General features: G+C 41.4%; 2 protein-coding genes across 26 annotated transcripts in view; both read right to left on the bottom strand.

The window, feature by feature from the left end:
- Window positions 1–2,554: 2,554 nt before the first annotated feature.
- fgfbp1a (fibroblast growth factor binding protein 1a) lies at window positions 2,555–3,943 on the bottom strand. Its single transcript, XM_057042591.1, has 2 exons — window positions 3,833–3,943; window positions 2,555–3,384 (listed from the first exon to the last, which is right to left on the bottom strand). Exon 2 carries the CDS (start codon window positions 3,363–3,365, stop codon window positions 2,742–2,744), a length of 624 nt encoding a protein of 207 aa, XP_056898571.1. The 5' UTR covers window positions 3,366–3,384; window positions 3,833–3,943; the 3' UTR covers window positions 2,555–2,741.
- A 642-nt stretch (window positions 3,944–4,585) lies between these two features.
- prom1a (prominin 1a) overlaps window positions 4,586–16,089 on the bottom strand; it is a 38,180-nt gene continuing 26,676 nt past the window's right edge. For 3 of the 25 annotated variants that reach the window (XR_008951955.1, XR_008951961.1, XR_008951960.1), the window contains 22 exons: window positions 15,482–15,711; window positions 15,162–15,236; window positions 15,003–15,066; window positions 14,731–14,890; window positions 14,335–14,487; window positions 14,006–14,129; window positions 13,721–13,824; window positions 13,374–13,458; window positions 13,059–13,205; window positions 12,638–12,709; window positions 12,237–12,329; window positions 11,475–11,492; window positions 10,932–10,985; window positions 10,764–10,844; window positions 10,619–10,687; window positions 10,361–10,450; window positions 10,050–10,165; window positions 9,484–9,507; window positions 9,018–9,086; window positions 7,311–7,623; window positions 6,957–6,983; window positions 4,586–6,503 (listed from right to left, as the gene is read on the bottom strand). Coding sequence is in view for 4 of the 25 variants with exons in the window: in XM_057042580.1 (XP_056898560.1) it covers window positions 6,968–6,983; window positions 9,018–9,086; window positions 9,484–9,507; window positions 10,050–10,165; window positions 10,361–10,450; window positions 10,619–10,687; window positions 10,764–10,844; window positions 10,932–10,985; window positions 11,475–11,492; window positions 12,237–12,329; window positions 12,638–12,709; window positions 13,059–13,205; window positions 13,374–13,458; window positions 13,721–13,824; window positions 14,006–14,129; window positions 14,335–14,487; window positions 14,731–14,890; window positions 15,003–15,066; window positions 15,162–15,236; window positions 15,482–15,711 (1,844 nt within the window). In the remaining 21 variants the exon portion in view is untranslated. Of the gene's footprint in view, window positions 6,504–6,956; window positions 6,984–7,310; window positions 9,819–10,045; window positions 10,166–10,360; window positions 10,451–10,618; window positions 10,688–10,763; window positions 10,845–10,931; window positions 10,986–11,474; window positions 11,493–12,236; window positions 12,330–12,637; window positions 12,710–13,058; window positions 13,206–13,373; window positions 13,459–13,720; window positions 13,825–14,005; window positions 14,130–14,334; window positions 14,488–14,730; window positions 14,891–15,002; window positions 15,067–15,161; window positions 15,237–15,481; window positions 15,712–16,089 lie in introns of those variants that run through there. The other 22 variants (XR_008951958.1, XR_008951962.1, XR_008951964.1 and 19 more) reach the window with 19 other exon arrangements.

Below are 16,089 nucleotides of genomic sequence, written 5' to 3'. Positions count from 1 at the left end.
AGAAACCCCAGTCTGGGGAATCATGCAAGCTCTCACCTCGTAGAGAACCAATGGTGATAAGAAAGATGAGGAATCAGACCAGAACTACAGAGGAGGACCTGCTTAATGACCTGAAGAGAGCTGGGACCACAGTCTCAAAGGTTACCATTAGTAACGCACTACACCATCAGGAGCTAAAAGCCTGCAGGTCCCCCCTGCTCAAGCCTGCACACGTCCACACGTCTGAAATCTGCCGTTGACCATCTGGATGATCCAGAGGAGGTATGGGAGGGGGTCATGTGGTCAGGTGAGACCAAAATAGAACTCTGCTCTGGAATAAAGTGCACTTGCTGTGTTTGGAGAAAGGATGAATACGATCCCACGACCACCATCCCAGCAGTGAAGCAAAATTATTTGCAAAATAGGGAGTGTCGTTGTCCTAAAGGAATCCAGTGCACAGCAGTAAAACTAAATGAATAAACTATGAATCAAATGCTAAATACAGGGCAAAAAGAAAAGCACTTTAGTCCCAAGTGTCATTTAAATAGCCTTGATGTTGTCCAGATCTGGCTCGGTGCATTCTGTTTACAGCAAATCCACAGTGATCTAAAAAGAATGTTAATCAGAGACAAAAGCACTTTTGCGTGTTTCCTGAGCCTGACGCATGCGTCCAAATGGTACCTTGCGCAGCACAATTTGTATTAATCTTCATTATCCAAGTGTTCATTTGGGATATTAAACACATCATTGCATAACGTCACTTCTCTATATCTGCATGTGCAGATCTTCAGCAGTAGGAATGACTCAGCGCTCTTGTGGCCGTTGGCTGGCGAGTGCTGTCAGAAGTCGCTTCTGTTCTGAGCCTTTTCCCTGTGCTGCAAAATGTTTACAATTTAAATTCATTTAAATGAAAATTTAAGCATTCCTATTAGCATAGATTTAATGCTGGGTTTAGCAAAGAATAAGAAATTAAATTGAGACGATATGTCACCCCTGTAATGATTTGATTTAACTGCTAACATTTGCATTCCGCGCCCTGAGCTTGGACCAACTGGCTGGAAAATTATGGGCCTTGTTTCACACTAACAATCGGGTTTTTTGTGACAATTCATTATTTCAATTTACTGTAATCTTGGCCCAGAATAGGTCAAAGAGGTCTATAAACCCAGTCACACACATCAAATACCACACACACACACACACACACACACACACACACACTTAAATCTTATTAGAGGGAGTAGTGTGTGTATAAATGTGTGTAAAAGCCCACCTTTTCTCAGCCAATCAGGAGCCAGTAAAGTCAGGCCACTGGTAAATCCACTGTGGGACCGAGACTTTGGTCCGAGACGTAAAGGCTGCAGGATAGGGATCAATATGACCATCCAGAAAACATCATCAGGTACCTGCTCCAAAAAGTGCGTTTAGTACAAAAGAGTTTTACCATCTGTCTCCCGCCAGTGACAGGATAAGACATTGTCCTGTGTCATTTTAGTGTTTTTACAGGACAGTATTTACATCCTACCTTAGACTTCCAAAAAGATTTGATATAATCAGGAACAGTTATTTTCAAATCACAATGCTGAGCTTCATTCAGTCCTTTATGCTTCTGTATGTTTGTATGTCCTATATGCACATCAGGAGCAACCATTGTGTTGGCATTTGTCAGTATGTGGGACACTGTTAGTTATATAAGTCACAGTGCAGAAAACATTTTTTTAAATACTTCCATCCATGCAAGGACACTGCAATTCAATAGTGACACACTTCCTATTCTGAGTGAGCAGCAGGGGGTCACTCAGGTGGCTGCTAAAAAGCATCCGTGCACACAGAAAAGTACCTGAGTGGAATTTCATTGACAACAAATGCTCTTTTTTCCTCCCCCATCTGATGCATTAAATCCGGATGAGAGCATTTTGAACACTGCTGGTGGCCATTAGCTCATTCCAGCAAATTACTCACACTTAAAGCATGAAAAAATGCATTGTTTTATTTATGGAAATGATATATGTATATATATATACTGTATATATATATATAGAGAGAGAGCTCCTCCTGCAATTTTGGGAAGACCATCTAATTTTCTATTTATTCGCAAGGCTTCGTCTGCCTCATCTGCCACGACGACGCGTCCCCTGTGGCCTGAAATGCAACCTGCTGGGAGAGTGAAAAATGACAGATATCAGCTGTTGAAGATGAAAAATGAGCCATCCAATCACAGATTGGCCCGGAGCAGCCCCGGACTGGAACGGCTCTCGCTGGAGAAAGTTGCAGTTTTATGCATTGGAAAGAAAACAGTTCTGAAATTGTGACAATAATGAAGAAATCTTTTCCTCCAAGACACTTCATACTAATCACAAGTCGTTCTAGTCTTTTGCTGGATGACCACGTGATGTTTGAACCATTCCATGATGTCTTAAGGACTCATGGGTGCCAAAATATACACACTAGTGTTTGTAGCGCGTCACACATGCACGTTCACACGGGCTGGATTACTGTGTCAATACCCAACATGCTCAAACTGCTCAGTTCTCAGCTGAACCTTTGTTTGGAAATGACAACATGAAGCAATAAATTCATGTGTTTACTGTTGAGATCTTTTTAATTTTCAGTAAATTATACAGGAAAAAGCTTTTATCAGAGTGAAAGGGAGAAAAAGTGAAAACTACATCTGGTGTATTTCTACACCTGCTTGACGTGAATAGATCTTTTCATAAAAGTGCTGACACAAGTACATGAGAGTTCTTTAGTCTTTTCCTGTCTCAACAGTCGGAATCCTGCACCATAGTGAAGAAAAAGAGACAAACGCTGGACCAGGAGTTGCTGCAGTACTCCTCTGCTCTCTTCATGTTATCATCTTGACAGGATTTGACAGCTCTGGGTTCAGGCTGAGTGGGAGGAGGAGGGGTGCTGGTCTTTTCCTGGACATGGCTGAGCCTGAAATGAGCGTCTTTGGCAGCTCTTCTGCACAGACCTGCCTTGATTGGCACGTTGCTCTCCTGACACAAGCTCTGCTGTTTCTTCAGGGCTCGGGCCATTTGTTTCCAGTACAGTTCAGCTTTGGAGGAGTACTGGGGGCAAATGGACGGCCTGGCGTTGTACTCACAGCTGAACCTGCTGACACCTTTCTGACAGGTGACTCTAAGGGTCAGGAGGTCATTCCCTGTCACTGACCAGGTACACTCTGATTTGTCAGTGGTCACCAGTTTGCCTTTCAGTCGTGCAGGGGCAGGTTTGGGTTGAGGGCCCATGTTTTGGACGGGTTTGTCCTTGTTTTGACCCCTGCTTCCCTTCTTTCCATGGGTCTTCTGACTGCTGCTCAACACTAGCTGATGGGAAACACAAGCCAGCGCCAGCAGGAGGCTGATATTGGTGAGGACAGCCATAAAATCAGCAGAACACACGCTGCAAGAGGACAAGTCCACAGATTAAAGAACTAACTCTTTTACTCCCTTTCTCAAAAGGAATTGGTGTCATTTCCAAAAGACTTATTTATTCAAATAGTCCTTTTTCAGAAGAATTCTATGCCATTCATGAGGGCATTAAGAAAAATTATGAGACAGCATGGCTCAGAAAAGAAACACAGATGAAGGATAAAATAAGTTATTCAGCATTAAAAGAAATCCAGTCAGAAAGTCCTGAGACGTGTGAACGAATGGCCATCCAATATAATATAGTAGCAGAGAAAATTGAATTTAAATTCAAAATAGAGCCTGGAAGACCAGTGGGAATTTATAGAGTACTATACTGATACAATACAAGGAAAACAAAGAACATATGATTTGATATTCCATAAAGAAGTCACAGTAGATTCGAGATACCTGCGCAGATGTAAAATTGATGAGGAACTTACCTGAAGTTCTCAGGAAAAACTTCAGTGCTGCTGCCAGAGTGCCAAGTGTTCTTTGCCTGCAGCTATGCTGTGCTGCGCACACGCACGCACACGCGCACATACAGGCTTTACGTCAGTAAGAGCTGGGTTTAAAGGGATTTGGGTTTATGCCTTTTTAGTGTTTTTAAACATAAAAACTGAACAAAATACAAAAATACCACCACTTATATACCTAAACATGCTACATATATATACATATACATATAACATGATACATATCAAGAGCATAAATGTGCTAAGCCTATATATATTAGATTTATGTTAATAATATACAGTTTAAATCTGGATCCTTTTAGAATGTAGTTTTAATGGATCTATTTTCAAGCTTTTGAAACCTTTACTGGACCATCTGTGGGCTAAAGATAAAATTATTCAAATATCTTGAACGAGCCAGATGGAATTGGCTCAACCGATTGTGGCTGATGGCGTGTTTAATTTATACAACAGCGACACCTATAGGTTTAATCTGGTACAGCCAAACATCGATTTCCACCGTGTGACGGAATGAAGTGGTGCGTGGCGGTCCACTGCAGCAGCCATTTATTACATTTTAAAGCACCAAATAACCAAATGTTCTATGTTTCTGCTCATTTCACCTGGCCCCCTGAAGCCTTTAAACTCTTGCTCTGTTTATAAAAGCAGCTCAAACTGCATCAGAAGGATGTATTTCTATGTGGATTATCCGTAAAAATAATAACCAGCAATTAGAATCCATTCCATTTCAAACTTTTATTCACATTTTATACACTTATTTATTTTATTTTTTTTACCAGCACATCAAAAGCTTGGAGGCTCCATCTGTGCTCAAATTTGGATGATTCAAACCAGTTATCGGCCTGTGCTGACAGCAGACATCTGGGGTTTGGACAAACCACTGAGCACTTAAAATCAACCAGTTTTTCATATTCAGACTAGCAGGAAGAAATCCTGTGAGAGTTCTGAAGATGCAAACTCATCACATCATTAAAATGTCCACCTCGAAAAGAGCTATTTAAAACTGAAGAATTGGCACGATTTATTGTTTGAAATGTATCTTGATATTGTACATCATCCAGCAATTATACTACATTTACACAAACTGTATATAACATCGTGCATATTGGGCCTTAAAGTCTTATTGGTATTTCCTGTTTAATAGATGTTTGGGCCGAATAGTAATCTTTCAGTAGCTGTAAACCTCCTACTACAGCTGAATAAGAACGGTAAGGTGGACATTTTGCATCTGACACCATCAAGAGCATAAAGTATGGTTCTGCTTCTACATAGAACTTTATTTGATTGACAGCACACCTTTGTCTTACGATGGATTGTTGCTACGCTGACAGCAGCTGCAAATCTAACCTGTAAACGCAGAGCAGAGGTGGGATATCTACAGCGGCATCCTCATGTTAGTGACACGTTTCTGCACATTTCTCAGCCAACATAAACAGCAAAAAAATTTAAAAAAGCTACTGAATACATTCACTTGTTTAGTCGTTTTAAAATGTATCCATAGGCTACTGTGGGGAAATTTTAAAAAAGCAGAAAGAGAGGGCGAAATAATCATCCAAAGCACTAAAAACCTGAGAACTACAGAGATGAAAACTTAAAAAAAGAGAAAATAATAATTTGGCTTGAGAAAATGTTTCTCCATTTTAGCTCTATGAAAGAAAAAGAGTTGGTTTTTTTTAGTGAAAATGCAATGAAAGAATAACGTGGACGCCACATCTATTGGACTGGAATGTTGTGATTTTAGCCTGTGAATTGAAGGGAAAATCCACCTGTTGCACTCACACGTGCTGCTCATGTAGCATTTGGGGATACATTCTTAGACTTTCTTCATGGAATAATTTCATTTACTGTAATTTAGTTAAATTAATGATGAAAGAAACTTTTACTGCTGTTAAGAAGTGGAACTGTAACCTGCTTAATTTTAAGAGTATTGTAGCTTAAATCTCATCTGGCTTGATATGTTCACTCATATAGACTAAAGTATAGATATTTAAGATGGAAATCTAACAAAAAAGACACAGAAAAAAGCTCATATTCCAACCTAAATGATGATGTGTAACAGCTGGATTTTCCCTTTAATAAATGAAGTCAGTTTGTCCAAATATCAGGATAACAACTACATCTAAAAGGCAACCAGACATTAGCATTTCCCCCAAATCCAGTAAACTCCTGGATGTTCTGTAGTATTGTAAACATGTTTTAAAGTCTACGTAAAGTCATGCTAACGTTATTCATATTAACCATTTAGCCACTCAGCTCAAGAATCCGGTTCGACCCACGTGTTGAATGTGATGCAACCATCCAAAGTGCAGGAGGAGGAGCTCGCCGTTGCACACGTGCCATAAAAGTCTTTTCCCAACATAAAGGAGAAATACCCAGGCCTCACAATTATCGTGGTTTCCTCCTGGTTCTGAACCGGTAAACGCAGACACGGTGCTCCGTGAAGCAGTAAAAGACGAGCGTGGCTCAGATTGATGCTGAGAGCGAGACGATGGGATGGACTGAAGTCTGTGATCCACCTGTTTGATGAGGTCGAGTCGATCCAAGATTAAAAAGTAAATGTGCGGTTTGGTTTCATTCCAGTGAGAGAAGACCATCTCTTTTTAAAAAATTCTCTTGTCCCAGTCAGCAAAAGAACAGCCTAAAGATGAAAGGAAAGGTGGTTTTAAAAAACCAAACTGTGATAGAAACATGCAGACCGGTGCATGATTATCATCAAACTGGTTTTGTCAACTCTTCCGGGCGCTACCTGTTCCCTCCGCTCACCTGCTCTGATCCTTTAATAATATCTGATCATTGTCACTTGGTGCTAAAAGCCAGATTGAATTAAAGGGGAGCCAGAATGTCATTATCGGTGACCAACCATGCGCCTTACACCAACGAATTTTCCATTTTCCCACCCTTTTTTTGGTCTTTGTTGAAGAAAATTAGATTTTCGCACTCCAATTCAGGTGTAAATTACCTCCTAAATGGCCAGGGAGGTCCTGGATCATTGCATGCTACACTATTGATCTGGGATCCTCAGCCTATTCTGCCCGTGATTTAACGCTATCTGGTGCGGCTAAATCTAGAAAATAAAACCAAAGAAACTTACTGTGTTGTATTTTAGTTTTCCAGGGCACTAAAGAGGTAAAAAAAACACATTAGATTTAATTATGGTTTATGGACTAACGTGATGACATTGAATCTAAATTCTATGAACAAGCTACACAAATAATCCGATAAAAAGGTGAAAGCATGTCAAAACATGAGCTAAATACTGTATTCCTGATGTTGTCTATAAAATTATGCAACGGTTAATAAACATCCAATTTGACAAAACCACGGAACGAGCACACCCAGCATCTCTCCTCTAGGGCGCACTGACTAAGCAGTCACAAGGAGTCACACATAAATATCATGATGACATTTATGGCTCATCAGTGTTTCCAAAATAAACAGTTCTCACCATGATGGTTTTCCTGCAAAGTCACTGTGAGCAGAAAAGCACTAAAACAAGCTGTAAAGAAGCGTTAGAGGGTTTAGTTAGAGGAGGAAAGGCGGCAAAATACAGCAGGTGGACGGGCAGAACGAGAAAATGGCCGCTGTGTAGAAAGAAGGTTAAAGATTGGAGGTCAAATTAGAAATAGCGGGACAGAGCTTGTCGGGTTTCCAGTACCTTTCAGGAGCCATAACAAGAGCTGGCTCTCTGTCACCAATCGATGTGCCTCGGGGGAGCCGAGGCCCGGGGGAACCTGTTCATAGTGTCATACGTAGGAATGCTACAAGCACACATACCAGGGCCCAGAATTAACAGCAAAATACAGGTGGATCTCAATATAACTGTTAATAAGTAAATAGCAGCTCCTTCTGTGACAGCAAAGAAGAGTGTTTCATAAGAAAGAGAGCAAGACAGCTTTGAAAACATCCACACCTGAACTGCACAGCACGTTAAAGAACCAGCTTAGGTCCTCTCAGTCAGTGTTGTCATCACAGGTAACGCAGGAGTACTCAAGTGAGGCTGAAACGTTTTGCGCGCCCCCTGGCGGACGGTTGTGGTGAAAGCCCGAGTAAAAAGCAAAATACCGGTAAATCCTTCCCAAGGAATTCTTTTTAGGTATTGGCAGCTCCGTGCACTCATTATGGTCAGTGAGGATTAGAAAATGTTTCTGGCTTCACTTTTGTACAATAACAATTCACAACGGCTTTCATTTTAAATTTTGGTCATTTTACCTAGTTTTTAAATAAGTGATTCTGACTACTAGCACTAAAATCATTGTATATTAATGTATTTTTTGGTGCTATCATTTTTAGGAAAAAAATAATTAGGAGGTTTAACACATTATTTATAATGAAACTGAACAGATTCAAACATTTGAAACGTGGGTAGTAATTAAGCCCAGCAGTGTGCAGTAATTTAGCTGTTTTGCTCTCTTCTTTGATGCCCATCCAGGGCAAGACCACACAATTTAAATAAAACATGCGGGTTAGACTTTTTGTTAGATGAGAAACAAATGAAAGAAGCAGCATTCCGGCATCCCAACAACGTTTAACATGCTTGCCTCTCTCTGAACAAAATGATCAGGTGTACATTCATTGGACTTTGGCTGAATCTAAATAAGAAGAAAGAAGAGGTTTTGTTTTTCATTCCAGCACACATCGGCATGCGTTGTGTTAGTCAGATGCCCGTTGAAAACATAGAATAGAATGTTTTATTATGCACGTGTGAGAAGTAATGGTAGCAAAGCTTTGATAAAACACGAGCAGACCAGAAGTGACGGCAACCTTGCTGACAAAAACAAGCTAATCTGATAGTAGCACACACTTTGAGACTTTTCCTATGAATGCGGTTTTTTTTTTTTACATGACAATTCTAATCCACAAGGGAATGAGACTTCCAGCAACATGAGGGAGGAAATTACCAAACAGTTCACTGATAATTCCATTTTTTTGGTCTGTATTTTACACTCACATAGAAAGTCTTGTACTTAGATCAACTTAAGTCATTTCCAATAAAAGCTACCATTACTTTTCAGCAGTCAGATACCTTCCTATTTCCCTGGTTACATTATTTTCATGTCATGCAAATTGCCCCCTCCCTGGTTAAAGTTTCCACCACTTGAAGCATGCCTCCACCTCCCCCAGCATGCAAAAACAGAAGGTTTGTAATGTTTACCTTGTCATCAAAGGATCTGGGATAACCTGCGAGCGCTCACTATGATAACCATTATTATCAATTTCCATACTGGAAACAAAATGTTGTATAAAAAGGATGAATAATGAGTTACATGAGAGACACAGCATGCTGAGCAAATGTCTGAAATAAAAAGGCTCTTATTTGTAGTAAAGCTTTCTTTTTTGTTATGAATGTTAGGAGATGGGTGGTTGATGTTATTTACACTATCGCTTATAAAAACAGGTGGATTTTAAGGTGATGATTGCAAGAGCCCTTCGTGAAAGGTAAGGGACACTTTTCAAAGGTAGCGCACGACAAGAAGCCAAACAATCCACCCAGAAGAGCAAAATCCAAGCGTAGAAATGTAAATCAGCACCAAGAATTTAGTAAACAGTTCTATGTACAAGATCCAGAGAAAGAGCACAGAGTGAGCGAACAGGACAAGGAGGTGGGAAGAACGTCTTACGTTTTCATGGGAACTGTCTCAATGCTATAAAGGTACACAAAAAAGAACATGTTACTGAAAGGTTGAGCGACAGAAATGCACCAGGACGTGGGCAACCCAGAGCGGATCAGATGGCGATGGAAGCCGCAGATAGACACAGTTGGATGAAAAGCTGCTTGACATGAGCCCAGTGATGAGGAACATGAGGTTCTCAACAAAGAAACGCATCAATGCTTCTTTGTAAAGTGCCAAGTGCTCGACCGAGAGGAATGAGACAAAAGATGAGGATCGCGGGAGATGGAAATTGTAGAAATGGTTATCACAAAGTAAAATGCCAAGTTCCAGACACAGAGGAACTACACAGAAGAGAGAGGGAGGGAGAAAATAAACACAACAGAGCAAAACTACAGCAAGACTACGTAAAACTCACAACATTAACATGAACGTCAGAAAATTAATGATTTGCAACTAAGATGAGAGAAGGAAGTCCTGCAACCACTGACATTGTAAAATGAGGAAACCTTTTTTTAAGGTGAATGAAATCTAAAAATAAAAGGCAGCAGGGAAGAACAAGCAGGGTCACTCACTCGTCGTAAACATCCTCCGTCTCCATCCTGCGGTAGAACTTGGCTAGTTTCACTGCTAAGATGATGCTTGGGAGCAGTAAAAGGGTGCTGCAGCCCAGACCCATCCAGAACGTGTTCTGTGAGGGGAACAAAAGCCCGTTTATCAACCTTAATGCTACATTAAAGGTCTGTGATGCAATTTTCCCAGCCACAGAACCGGAAAAAATGAAACCTAATTAATGAACCTAGTCTAGACTGTATCACTGCTCATTTAAAACATCCTGCCGCCTGCTCCCGTTGCCTGTTTTATCCCGCCTTTCTTGCTTAATTACCATGGAATCCACCAAAAAGCTGCAGGTGACGATTTCTACCGTGTCGATCATGTTGCTGAAGGGTTTACATGGTGCAACCTCCATGGCCAGCTGCACACAACAAAACCAAACTTACTTAGAACATTAATGCCGTTTCAGGAAAACACAACATCCTCTTTATTTCATATTTCACTTTAAAATGCAGCAATGAGGTTTCCACTAACATTTCCTTTAAATCCAATAAGAACGACTAGAACCACAGCCCGAGTTGATACTTACAGCTGTTTTGACCCACTCTATATATTGATGGAAGTAGCCAACAATGGTGGCTGTAAATTTAGCAGTTTCCTGTGATAGACGAAGGCAGCGTCAGTAACAGGTACTTTACCATTTAAGAACACAGACAAAGAGAGCGGCGCTTTACCTGATTGATTAGGTGTGTTGCATTGTGGGAGATGAGATATTGGGCAGCTTCGATGGCTTCAATAACAGCCAAAACTTTGTTCTGGAGTGAGGAAAAATGTGAAGGAAAAAGAGGATTAAGCTTAGATGTCTGACTGGATTTCAGATTGACCTGGTTTGGTGGACTTACTGGCAGGTCTGAGGCCGTTCTCTCCAAGTACCTCATACTTTGGTTCAACGCACTCTTTAAAGGGACAGAAGGAGCCCAAATTAGCATTGAAAATGATGGCAGATGCAGACAGATTTCACACCAATACGGGACAGATGGCAGGACACAAACAAAACTGGCACTGGAAGGATATTCTGCAGGCATGCTGAGGGGTTGTTCCAAAACTCAATATCCACGGACATTCATCATGCAATGACGGAAAGGTTGCTCCTTTTGTTCCCAAATGTGGATATTTTGCAATATTTTGGTACAAAACCCTTCATCTTTAACAAATGCTATAAAGAACGGCCACTGCGTCCTTCTGAGACCTTTTCTATATGTGCATACATGTCCTCATGTGAGGACCCAGGGTCTCAGATAATTATGTAAATGCATATCAAGTACAACCACATAAACATAAACTAGATAAAGTACATTGTACCCACCCAAATAGTAATATTTCAGGTTTAAATCTCTCTAAATATTTGAGATAATGGATAGGGACACAGACATATCTCTGCTTACCCTTGCTTTAACATATTTCTTGAGTAAAAAATAAAGAAGGAAAAGAAAAATAAAAAGCTGTTGTTAAGGCTGCGATCAGACCGCCGGCTGCAGTGGCAAGTAGCTGTGAATCACTGGTTTTATTCTAAAGAAAGGTATTCTATTTGACAAACAATAGAAAACGGAATATTTAATTTGCTTGTTGTGTAGTCAAGGAAGAAAACAAATTCTTTAACATGTCAGTTAATCCCACTTAGTACAGCAGGGATGGGAATAAGCAGATATACGACGACGTGACAACATTTTAAGGCACAGAGCTAAAGGAGCACATCTTAAATATACGCTTACATCGGTAGATTTAGTCCCTTTAAAATAAACACTTTCTTCTTTGCACAACAGTTAATAAAAGAACATTAAGGGAAATTTAATCACCAGTTGATTGGTCGGACAGGAAAAAAGTGGCGAGAACGGGAAAGACTTTACAACATTTGCTAGAAAATTAAAACTAAAGCACACATTCCCCTTAAACAGAAAGCATCTTTCAGCATCCCCCTAGACTGCATTAGGCTACGGGCTTCTGCGTTTGGGCTCTACACCAAAGCAAAATGTGAAAACAGTGTCACGTCAGTTCATGTTTCCCAAGATGAGACTAACTGAAAATAGGAGTCTTCAAATCACCGACACTGGCCGGGCAAAAAACCTGCAGATTAAATCTTAAAAACTCAAGTTCGGTCAGGCGTGAACATCAGAGCGACTGAGATCAGAGACAGAGAGGAGCATTACCATGGCCTGCTCCATGGGGATGATCTGCTGACTGTGGATCTGCCGCAGAGTGCCAGCGTGACCTTTCAGGGCCATCTGCAGACCACCTCTGGGCTGAAACACACACACACACACACACACACACACACACACACACACACACACACACACACACAGGAAGTTCAGCCTAAAGATATTATACAGTATGAGGCATGAATCTCATTCATAACCGGCTTTTATGCTGCCTGTTTGGCAACTGAAACTATAAAACTGCTAAAGTTCAAAGCATCACCAAGCCAGGACAGCAAAATGCTTCAACAGCATCGACAGTTTTTAATCAATCAGGTGCGTCATTTGCATGTGTAACGCTGTAAAAGTCTACTCGAAATGTTTCACGAGCAAGAGCGTTTGAGTAGGTTTACCATGAGGTCGGTCTGAGCCTCCAGCTCTCTGGCAAATGACAGCAGATCCACCACAGTGACTCCTTTGTTGACCTGAAGATACAAAAAAGAGATTTCCATTGACACATGGAAACATCTCATGTATCCCAAAAAATACTGGAACACCCATTATCATCAAATGTGTATCAATTAAATAACAACATTCTCATTATTAATTGCTCCTGTTTGAAGGATATAATATTGTTTTGGATGAGACATAGGCATGGTCACCTGCTTCAGGGATGGCTTAATTTAATATTCCTAAGAAACCTTTCACTTTGTACATTTGGTTATGGTTCTATTTCTAAACCATGATAAGATTTTAGTCCATAAAAGAGGAGAATGCCACAGAACATTTGAGATTTAAGGTGTTCTGTCCTTTGCTAGCGGGTATTTGAATCACCTCTTCCAGGTAGTCGGCGTAGTTGATTTCCAAAAGTCCTGCTTCTGAGAAATCCAGCAGGTTCTGCTTCCCTTCTGCCTCCAACAGGATTATTCCCCTCAGGTCTATCTTGACATTGTTCAGTCGAGCCACCACATCTTTCGTAAACTTGGGGGGAATAGGTATAATCATGTTTTAATGAGGTGCAGAAACAAATACAATACAAGCTGGTTGACTGAATGTTATGTTAAAATAGACAATAATTGCGCCAGTATATAGAGAAACGATAGCTTTAGCATGTTAGCAGACGTACAGTTGCACTGCGAGGATACTGACCATTGTGGTGTTCAGGAAAGAGGAGACGTTGAAGACTTTGTCCAGCCGCAGTGCAGAGTAGATGCCTCTGTTGTCTTTGCAAGTGCTAAAAAGACAGAGACGAGAGTTTCATCATGCTTGTTGCTCGTTTTCAGTGTTCCAGTCAGAGGTGTTTTGGCAACATTCCCCACTGTGGGAAGAATTAGGTCTGCTCATCACTCCATTGACGCCTGACGCGATTCCCCATCTGATAATTAACAAGAGTGAGTAGCGTGTGTGTGTATGTGTGTATGCAAACATGTGAGAATAATCATTATTACAACACGACTCCTGAAAGGTGCCAGAAAAATAAAATGAGTTTGCTTTGCCTGTAAAAGCTCTCGGCTGTCAGCTCCATGTCAGAGTCATTGTACAAGTATCCCGGGATGAAGTTCTTCCAGTCTGGGTGGACCAGATACGGAGTGTCGACAACCTGCAATATCACAGAGCAGAAGGAGCAGCGATCAGTCCTCCAGGAACACACCGATCACACTGAAGCAGAATTGAATTACTTCCCATTTCCATGACTGAAACGAGGTTTGAACTGCTGAGGGCAGCAGGATGCTGATGAATGGTGCGGGTAATTCCATTAAAATTGTGGTTTAACGACTTGCCTTGAAGACCTCTTTAGTGTGGAAGGGCTCACACACGAGCTTCTCCATGTTTCCTCCAGCCAGGAAGATGATGGTCACCAGTCCCATCAGCACCCAGGAGAAGATGAAGCTGATCCCAACCCCACTGTGGAGAACAGACACACTCTTAGGCCAAATGAGATCGTAGACTGAAGTGCTTTGAGTCCAAAGTGGAATCGATCCCAGTTTGGTCACTGTGGATCCAGATACGGAGCCTGAGATGAGCATCATTATGAGGCGAGCACCAGCAGAAGTGAGATCAGAGATATCTATTCATTCTTTTCCAGTTTGAATTCAGGCAGAAGACTCACGCAATCAGCATCGTTCCCCCCGTGTTCGAGATGCAGCCTCGTGTCGTGGGTGAGGCGTGCTTGTCGTAGCCCAGGGTGCCGCACAGCAGGCCCAGGTAGTTGAATGCCAGTACCAGAACCACCATGCAGCACAGAGTAATACAGCCAATCCACCTGTGAGTAAACAGTTAAGACAGCAGAGAAATCCTGCTGGACTGGGGCTAAAAATGAGACACTGAGTGTCTTTGAGAGACAGAACTGAGATGCGAACTTTCCTCCTCCTGCACTCTTTTAACATAAATGAATGTAGAAGTGATATTAATATAAACCTGTCTCATAAGACGGAACATGTAAAGCCAGAAATGTCACAGCACATAACTGTTACAGCTTTTCTCAGGATTTGGGACGTGGGTTTACCTGTAAAAGTCCATTCTGTCAATTTCAGGGTAGTGGTCCTCAATCTTGGCGTGAACATGGCTGATAAAGATGGTGAAGTTGGACAAGCAGCTCTGCACGGGGAATATTTTGGAAAAGCTGCTGATGTTTTTGCCGATGTCATCCATCAGAGTCTGCACATCTGAGTGACAGATCGTTCAATGAATCCATCAGTGTCAACAAAAGGCCAGAACACAGAACTGGGGAAGAGACGACTAAAGAAAGAGGGACGAGGTGGGTCCTTCCGAACTTACTCTCCACAACACTCCTGGTCTGTTCGGTCACCATGTGCGGTGTGTCATTCAAAGAGGAAAAGCCCTGCGGACACGGAGGACACGTTAAATCTGTCAGTTGAAATAAAAGTTCCAAGTTAAACCGGTTGAGTTAGCGGTTGTTACGTGGTCCAAGCTCACCTTCTGGACAATGATGCTGAGGTCCATTTTCAATACGTCTTTCATTCTTTCTAGTTGACTGTTCACGTTTGGCAACTGAAATGTAAAAAATGAAGCATGCTAAATGATTAGCAACTCCTGCTAAACCTTCAGTGATCTGCAACAGGCATTAATAGGTGAGATCAAGCAGACGGATGTGGGGTAAACATCATTACTGGGAACCATTCAACCGCGTTAACACAGTCCGTGGTTTGTTTTTCTAAAAATGCGGTTTTTACGGTTTTAAACTGCATCCACGGCTGCATCTCTGCGGCCAAATGTGCCTCGTTAAGGTTACGCACGCGTGTAAAGTTTGCACTGATCTGCAGCTGAGACAGCGACTGTCTGATGTTGCGGCACAGCTGTGCAGTGGTGGCGTCCGACTTCTCGTCGTGACAGCCGGGGTCGCTGAGGGTGCGGTTGATGCTGGTCCGGACCAGGCTCAGGTTGAAGCCGAGTTTCCCAGTTCCGTCCTGGAGGACCTCCAGACCCATGCTGGAATTCTCCAAAGCCTCCTTGGTTTCTCTCATGGCTGAATCAAACATTAAAATAGTAAAAAATACCATAATTAATACAAACATCACCTTAAAATCACCCTCAGCTCTATTAAATTATATAAAAAGATGTTTGATTGTGTGCAAAAAGACCAATCATGTCGAGAAAATGTTGTTTAAAGATTTTTGTTTTGTTTCAAGGGAATTATGCAAAATTGTTAAAAGTGTAGGTGAACGACAGGAAACACAGGGCATTAAAAATGTTTGTCAGATGAACTCAGTAGAAATACTTTCATGCATTAAATGTTGATTTGTGACACCAATAATTAGTAAGTTACATGACGAAATGAGAGCCAATTAAACAAGATCCAATGTTGCTTCAACTCAGACCTGAGCCGAGTGAATCTGAATGACAT

Source organism: Takifugu flavidus, chromosome 9, assembly GCF_003711565.1.
Source record: "Takifugu flavidus isolate HTHZ2018 chromosome 9, ASM371156v2, whole genome shotgun sequence".
Lineage (NCBI taxonomy): Eukaryota > Metazoa > Chordata > Actinopteri > Tetraodontiformes > Tetraodontidae > Takifugu > Takifugu flavidus.
This window is presented reverse-complemented; position numbering and strand designations above follow the sequence as displayed.